At 41.6% G+C, this 9,220-nt stretch overlaps 1 protein-coding gene across 1 annotated transcript; it reads left to right on the top strand.

Annotated features, from left to right (window-relative positions):
- The first annotated feature begins 5,830 nt into the window (after nucleotides 1–5,830).
- dio3b (iodothyronine deiodinase 3b) lies at nucleotides 5,831–7,286 on the top strand. The gene has a single exon (XM_084314785.1). It carries the CDS (start codon nucleotides 5,895–5,897, stop codon nucleotides 6,702–6,704), a length of 810 nt encoding a protein of 269 aa, XP_084170911.1. The 5' UTR covers nucleotides 5,831–5,894; the 3' UTR covers nucleotides 6,705–7,286.
- Nucleotides 7,287–9,220: the final 1,934 nt, after the last annotated feature.

The raw sequence follows: 9,220 nt of genomic DNA on the forward strand, positions 1-9,220 counted from the left end.
ATTTCTATGGAGGTGAATATTTAGGATAAGTAAAGCACAAGTCAAACATGTCATTATCCCCTCCTTTTTTCAATTTGCCTTAACTCATTCAGCACCAGTCACGATGATAGTCGGGTTAACTCGCCATCGCTTGAGCGCCAATCACGAGTATAGTCGGGTTTTAATCGTTATTTCTTTTATTAGCGATATCCATTCATTTTCATCCATCCAGCCTGATGTTATCGTTGGGAATGGGTCTGAGCTCGCAAAAGGGCAAATACCGCCGCCTGGTATTGCACCCCATTGGGAATGGTGTAGTTTCTTTTCTGGGACGATCTGAGCCGTGCAGGCAGGGTTTAAATACTCAGGCGAGGTAGGTCTATACAACGATGGCATGGACATGTAACCCCGCCCGCCCGCCCATATGTAACGGTCGGTAATGTGGTACGGACCTCCACAAGCAGTATTTGGAATGGCGATCAGATAATTGGATTATTTCTTTTGCATTACATCAGATACAAGGTAAGAACACTATATATAAATTTGATCGTTGATCTGATATTTATTTCTACCCCAATTGATGCTGTCTCTGTGTGTGTGGCTGTGTGCCATTGGTGGCAGGGCTCTTTTCATTCTTGCACGAGGAAGGATAATAATGATGATCTAGCGTTGATTTCAGGAAGATTCGATAATCAGGCGAAAAATGACAACGTGTTTAGTGTATTCCACTCAAACGCTATTATCGCGTCTTTCTCTGGAATTACTCAGAAGCACCCAAACTATACTCATATTCAAAACGGTATAAAACGGAAATGTACCGATGAAAAAACAATCCGTTTTGTACATGTTGACTGGAAGCAACTCACTGATAATCGACGGGTGTATTAGACCCATAGCTATAATTTAAAGGGGCTATGTACTGCTATTCCTAGCACTATTTGGGCAACTTTACACAATTCCTGTTAGTCTATTGAAGACATTTGTAAGGGTTTTTTCAAAAAAATGCATTGTTTTATATTTCTAATCAAGTACTCAAAACCATCATTTTTCAGCCTGGCTCCGCCCATAAGCACTTTGAGTGACAGTGCCACACAGTCTGCACTGGTAGAGGGAGGGAGGAAGGGGGGGGAAGAGAGAGAGAGAGAAAGAGAGAGAGAGAGAGAGAGAGAGAGAGAGAGAGAGAGAGAGAGAAGAGAGTGAGAGAGAGAGAGAGAGAGAGAGAGAGAGAGAGAGAGAGAGAGAGAGAGAGAGAGAGAGAGAGAGAGAGAAAAAAAAAAGACAGGCCGTTATTGACAAGGCCCCCTCTCTCCCTCCCTCCCTCTCTCTTCCTTTCTCTCCCTCTCGTGATGAGTCCGCGCGGCAGAGAGAGAGAGAGAGAGAGAGGGAGGGGGTGGGAGAGAGAGAGAGAAAAAAAAGACAGGCCGTTATTGACAAGGCCCCCTCTCTCCCTCCCTCCCTCTCTCTTCCTTTCTCTCCCTCTCGGCTCTCGGTGATGAGAGTCCGCGGCAGCTTGTGTTTTTTTTTTCTTCTTTCTTTCAATCTCCCGTTTGCGGGTGTGTGGCGCGCGGCCGGCAGGTACCCCCCCAAGTGCTCTCTATCTCTCTCTCTCTCTCTCTCTCTCCCCATGCAGCGTCTCATACTGGTTTCCACTCGCTGTGTACAGTCAGTCTAGGTAGAATGTGGGCGGGCATTAGCTACAACCACAGAGCCAATCACATCACTGTCTGCTACCCAGTATGACGTATATCGGCCGTTCAAATCAAAATGGCCTGATTTACTGGAGGAGGAAAGGGGCTGAGCTGAATCAAAGCAATCCGCTAATATGGTATTTAGACACTAAAACACATTGATACGAACTCCTATTACTATAATACAATGCTAGAGACTGAAAAATGACATTGATAGTACATGTCACCTTTAAGATATATTTTAAGTAGGGCTGTCAAAGTTAATGCTTTAACTTTGGAGATTAATTAAAATTATTTAAAGCATTAAAATACATTAATCTAGATTAATCTATGGAGTGAAAAATCTTCAATCTTAGCGCCACGGATATAAGAAAGAGGTCTAGCTGAGTCAATGTTGATGTTTTTATTTTTATTTTTTCTCTTTTTCTCCGCCTGATTTTCAAAGCTTTTCTCCCCATCCCAATTTAGTCGTTATGCCAATTCCCCCCCTCCCCTACCTGGTTGTTGTGCGCATGTTCCCCCTACTGGTCGGTACAAGGGAACCCTGAAGTCTACCACATGCTTCCTCCGACACATGCGGAGACAGCCAGCGGCTCTCTTTTCACCTGGCAGCGAGGACTCTCATTGGTGAAGTGTAACGCGTGGGAGGTCACGCTGCCTTCACCACTTCCTGCCTTTCGCTGAGCAGGCTCCCAGACCTGACCTGTAGGCGTCGCTGTCCACAACGCCAGATTACCACCCACGACTTCCCTCCCGCTAACTCAGCCAAACGAGTTAGTATGACGATCGGCCCAAGCCACAGGCAATGCTTACTCCGGGAGTCGAGACCGCAGCCTCTTGCATTGGTGACGAGCGCAATCTCCGCTACGCCACCCGACCACCTTTAATGTTGATGGTTTTGTTGAACATTTGTATTTCACAGGACAGGAGAGAAACTGTATTCAAAGAAAGCTATTAAAATAGTCTTTAAATCTAAATATACTTTCTTTGTGTTGATTTTACATTAATTCCATGATTTTACTCAAGTAAATATCTGTTACAAGCTTCGGTCTTAAGTAGAAAAATGCTATTTTTAATCTAGATTAATCTAGATTAATTACAGAAAATTATGAGATTAATTAGTTAATTTTTTTATAATTTTTTTGTCTATTGACAGCACTAATTTTAAGCACTCGCAAATTTCGCAGTACCCCCATTGACTTACAGCAGTGGCGTACTAGCGCCCTCTAGCGAATTAAGCGATGGCGCAGAATGGGTTAATATTAAGGCAAATTAAAAAGAAAAAGAAAAGTGTTAAATTACCACACTGTAACCATCATTGGTTGCAAATCCTTCACTTAAGTTAAAGCAGAAATATCCTGCTATACAGCTGATAAAAGTCCTCAATTCAAAATGATAGGCTACATACAGTAGATAAGTGTAAACGGACTTGATACTGAATTTACTCGAGTGTCACATAGTTAACAATGTAGTCATTCTATATAAATGTCGTTTTGGGATTTCAGTCCTCAGTATATTTAATTCTGAACTTAATATTCAAGTCTATGCTGGCTCTAAGTCCTCTTAAAACTGGAATGCTTGAACTTTAAAAGTTTCATCATTTTGATTAATGTGACATTTTCACCCCCTAAATATCAGACACAAATGTGAGATGCTTCAACTTTGAAATAGACTTGTAAACATAACTGGGGGCTGGGGTATCCATAAAGTGAAGAAAATGTCCAAGGCATTCACCTCATAGAAGATTTAAAACCCTTTATTATTATTATTGACTAATTTGTGTAAATGTAAAGAAAAAGGGGGGGTGGATCCTACAGTATACATCTAAAATGTCTGCAGTTTGAATTAACTTGTGTTGTGGACAGTGTTGGGACTAACGCGTTACAAAGTAAAGCCCAGGCAGAGCACTCGCGTATTTCTCTTTTGTCGAGCGAAAAGAAAATAACGTTTTAGTTATGTCATTTGTGTTTTGGCTCAAAGATACTGGAGTCTAACGTTAACTACGAGGACTGTCACTCATCCAAATCCACTCGCCACCCGCGTAGAATGATATGAGGCGACACACAGCAAATGGGACGGAACACTTTTTTCAACTACTTGGAGAGAGAATATACAGTACAACATGGAAATGAAACAAAGAAAATGTTTAAGGGGCTGCTGGACTAACTTTACATCTCGACAGACACTGGTGAGTGCAGTGATGTGAATGTAAATGAATGGAAACTCAAGTTCATCAACGCATTTTGACTACAAATCTGCCAGGGAATCTCATCAATACTAATCAAACAATATAAATATAGTCCTTTCATGCACAATTGATATCCTAACTATTCTAACGTTGCAATGCACGATTGATATCTTAAACAACGTTGCAAGACTGTTATAATGAAACGCTCAAGGCTTTTCCTCAAGCACTTATTTTCAACCTAGAACCTAGACGTGCATGCGCTCAACCTAAACGTGCATGCGCACAACCTCCCCGAGCAGGCACGGTGCATTTCTTATTACGTCTGGACATTTGTGTTTGTGATTTGTGTTTGTATCTAGACGGTGACCACATTGCTTAGCAGAGTTCAGTGATGTGAATGGAAACTGTCAAGTTGATCAACCGATTTTGAGTATCTGTATCTGGCTGCATGGGAGCAATTTTTTTCATCTTCAAGTAACTAAATAGTTACTTTTCACAGTAACGCATTACTTTTGGGTGTAAGTAACTAGTAACGTAACGGAGTTACTTTTGAAATGAGTAACTAGTAAAGTAACTGAGTTACTATTTTTCAGTATAGCACAACACTGGTTGTGGATAATTACATAAGGCTGCACAGAAAAAATAGTTTAGTTTGATTGACTTACTTTATATAAGCACATTTGAGGTCATGCTGTTCTACTGACTTCTCATGCCTGTGACATAGTCTGCATTTGTCCAATCAAATGCAGGAGGCGTTCTATTATGATAAATAGACAAATCGCATGACATGCTAATCCATCGCTCTGGTCTCCGTGTTCTTACTCTGAGAGTGTCTGTTAACTCCTGTTTACAGATCAAAGAAAACACCATTTTACCTGCATCGTTCTCATCGGAGTATCAGTGGCCGTGGCTCCATACAATAATGACATTCAGTCGTGAGCCAATTGGATTATCCGTGTCCTGAGCGCTGGTTCTGTCGTTCCGCGTGTGAGGGCAATTATTAAAGTAGACTATATGTCTGGCCAGTTAATTATATTAGAGTAGAGTATATGTCTGGTCAATTAATTATATTACAGTAGACTATGTCTGGTCAGTTAATTATATTAGAGTAGATTGTATTTCTGGCCAGTTCATTAATTCATTAGTCAAACCTCCTTACCCTCGGAATTTACAATACATTGTTTACAAATAAACGAACGGGTAAGTAAAGTCGGGGGAAAGAGTCACAAGGGATATGTGCCCTATGCACCTCAGGCTCAGACAGATTTTTAGGATGCCGGCTGTGGGCTATATATCCATGTGCTTGTCGCTGTTATGCGTTGAGCGCCGTCTAGTGAGTCTCCGTGACCGTGGGCCGCGACGACCTCTTCACACAATTATCTCAAAATAAGAAGGCAATCGAATGCCATAGAGATTAAATGTAAAGTTAAAATGTGCATTTGCGTGTTTATACAAAAACAGTTAAAATATTTAAGTGTTTATTATAGCCCCACTTCCCATTATACCGACTGCTTCAAATGATTTCTAGAACGTCATGTCTTATTATTATGCCCCTGTTATTATGTGCAGACACCCCGACGGTTGAGGAGCCTACATTGGCTTGTTTTCTTTTTCATACACAAATATTGACCAGTCCCTTATTTCATCAAATCAACCAACATGTCCAAGTGCATAATGGCAACAAACAGCAAGTTTGTATAGCCCTTACTCGAGCAGAACTGACAGCTCCCCCCCCCTCTCTCTCCCTCTCTCTCTCTCTCTCTCTCTCTGGATCTCTCTCTCTCTCTCTCTCTCTCTCTGGATCTTTGAAGCGGAGAGTTGACGGGAGGTAATCCCCACCATGTGAGGGGGCGGTGCAGGATTCGGAGGCGTGTTTTTTTTCTTTTCTTTTTTCCCCTCTCCTTTCAAACGCGCTGTATCTATAAAAAGAGCAACTGAGAGCGTCTGATAGTTTTCTCCAATGGGTAAAGGTGACTGATAGACTACAATTGTCTCATCATCACTCGGCCAGTCTCATCCCTCACCAGGCTGGGAGCGAGATGCGCGAGTGTCCAAATGACGGTGTCCAAATGGTGCGGGCTCTGAAGCACGCCGCCCTGTGCCTGATGCTGCTACCGCGCTTCTTCTTGGCGGCACTCATGCTATGGCTCCTGGATTTCCTGTGCATTAGGAAAAAAGTGCTGCTAAAAATGGGCGAACAGGAGGACAGTCCCGACGACCCGCCGGTGTGCGTGTCCGACGCCAACAAAATGTTTACCCTGGAGTCTCTCCGGTCCGTGTGGTACGGTCAAAAAATAGACTTTTTCAAATCCGCGCACCTCGGGTACACAGCACCCAACACCGAGGTGGTCCTCCTCCAGGAGCAGAGGAGGGTTCGGATTCTAGACTATATGAAAGGGAGAAGACCACTCATCCTGAACTTTGGTAGTTGCTCCTGACCGCCGTTCATGACGCGCTTAGCTGCATTTCACCGCGTCGCCAGCCAGTACGCGGACATCGCAGACTCTTTACTTGTATATATTGAAGAGGCGCATCCGTCGGACGGGTGGGTGAGCTCGGACGCTCCATATCAGATCCCCAAACACCGCTGTTTGGAGGACAGGCTGAAAGCCGCTCAGCTGATGCACTCAGAAGTGCCTGGGAGCAACGTTGTGGTGGATAATATGGACAACGCCTCCAACGCGGCGTATGGAGCCTATTTCGAGAGGCTTTACATTTTGAGGGACGAGAGGGTGGTGTATCAGGGGGGCAGGGGTCCAGAGGGCTACCGAATCTCCGAGCTTCGAGACTGGCTCGAGCAATACAGGAACGATCTTCTTGATTCCAAAACAGCAGTGCTCCACGTCTAACCCCGAGATGACGAGCTATCGCTCAAGTGTTCAGTCCACAGTGCGAACATGTTCAGATGCTGCTGCTACCAATTATTAACACTTGGCACATAACAATGTTATTTTGTTTCATAAGCATTGTGAAAAAAAAAGGAAAACAAAGATGATTCAATGTTAAAAACGATTGAGTTGGACTGTTATATGTTGTTCTTGTCTTTCCTTGCTTAGACATAGGCTATTGTTTTTCGTTTTTTTAATTAAGTCTATCTTTGAACATTTGAAACAGTTGTTTCATTTCTTTATCAGTGAACCACGTTTAATTTTTGATCACTTTATTTTTTATACAGTATTCACGTGTGTGTGTGTGCGTGTGTGTGTCTGTGTGCGCGCGTGCGAGTATGTGCGCTTGCGCTAATATATTTTACTCTAGTGTTCTTGTGAAGTTCGGTTTTTAAAAGGTAAGACCAGGAAACCGATACTGATGTTCTGACACGTGAGTAGGATACTGTTGGCACGAGGTTGTCCTCAATGATCAATTGCCAAACCTTGTAAACGGTGGTATGTTTCATTGAACAAATGTTTTTTGTTTAATAAATGTGAGGTACACAACGATTGAATCACGTCTCTGCGATGGAACACAATGTGAAAGTTCTTCTTGTCTCTTGTTCTTCTTTAGTTGCAGTTATTTGCTTGCACTTCCATCATAAGCAATTCCACACTGCTAACTTGATCGATTGATTTAAATTCATTCATTCGTTCATTATTTATCAGTTGGTCATTAAATGTGTTGTTTATTAAGGAAAGTGGGCTGACCAAAAAAGACAAAATATCACAAATTCACAACTGCAGTAGCCTACTGTGCACAAGTGTGACAAAATCACCAATGCAATATAGGCTTATGGAATCGAAATTGGTTTGCATGATCAATATATATATTGATTGAAACCTTTTAATTCTCAAATGGGACATTGAGGTTTTACCCTCATTTTCAATGCCTTCGAGATTACAAGTTCAAACAGTTATGAATACATATAAAAGGGAAAAAAGATTAGCATGAATAGGACAAACAGGTGAAAAGACAAAAATAAACAAAGAAAGAGACATTTAAATGCTTACATATGAGGGTTGGGAGGTTTGTGATAATGTTTTTAAATTGTCCATGTGACAGTGGGGTATTGATTTTTAGTGTGAGTTGAAGATCATTCCAGGAATTGCTGGTGCATCAAAACAAAATACTCTTGGGTGTAAGCCAGGTTTGAGCATGCAGGTTAAATAAGGTCCACAATTCCAATCTAGCATCATTGTGATATATTATGGTGGTCATTTTCTATATGCATGATGTACAAGCAGAACAACTCAGCTCCCTCTTTCTTCCAGTGCAAGTCTCGCCTATTCACAACCCACTGTATTTTCTATTCTGATGTGGTTTGTGTCAAGTGTGAAAGTCACTTGTAGCCTAAGCAGAAGTAAGAAGAAAGGTCTAACCTGAACCTTTAGCTAAATTGTGAAAAACAAATGGTGCTAAACATCCACTGTATTTGTCTTTAAAGGGGAACATAACCAGAATTAAGAATTCCATTATTTCCATGGCCTATATAGGAAAGTTCAATCAAGATTTGTGAACATGAGCTACTCTCTCCCAAAGCCAGAGGCGAACAAACTTTTGATGTTATCAGGTCTAAAGTCTGGAGCTGCTCCATAGACAACGAATGAGAGAATGATTTTGTGGACCCACATAATGTTTGTTTGAGTTTTTATACTCAAATATGCTTTATTCTATGGTAGTGTTTTCACTTCTGAAACAGAAAATGTATGTATATACTCAGAACATTCCCCTAGGTGCTCTCAGTGTCACCTATACCATATTTCCAAATGCATTGTCTATAGCTCCAGAGTTTATACTTGATGGCATCACAAGTTTGAGTTTTAGCACTCCAGTTTTTGGATTAGGGCAAGAGTTGTTTGTTCTCACTAATATTTTGGACTGTCTTAGACCATAGGAATAACATGTATTTCTTGGGTGTAGTTCCCCTTTAATGTATGACAAAAATGGACAGCAAAACTGGACTGCAATGTGAAGTAGCTATAAAAGGGCACAATCATTGTAACAGCCTATACAGTTTACACATTTTAGTTAAGTTAGGCAAATGCAACTGATAACATGCTGTTTTCAACCTTTTCACCAGAAGATAGCAGGCTTATAACCTATAGATAAATAATTTAATCCCCCTGCAAGGTATCTAATTTAGCACATTGAAATTCATCTATCATTGACATTTAGTGATTTGGGTTGATTCTGATCCCATCATGGAAAACAGTTAAAAAAATAAAAATAAAAAAAAATAAAAGTTTGAAGTATTGAGTCATCAGTGAGGGATAAAGTTTGTTTTCAAATATCTGATTGTGTGTGTGCGTGCGTGCGTGCGTGCGTGCGTGCGTGCGTGCGTGCGTGAGTGAGTGAGTGAGTGAGTGAGTGAGTGAGTGAGTGAGTGAGTGAGTGAGTGAGTGAGTGAGTGAGTGAGTGAGTGAGTGAGTGA

This window comes from Notolepis coatsorum (assembly GCF_963971535.1).
Source record: "Notolepis coatsorum genome assembly, chromosome: 5".
Classification (NCBI taxonomy): Eukaryota; Metazoa; Chordata; class Actinopteri; order Aulopiformes; family Paralepididae; genus Notolepis; species Notolepis coatsorum.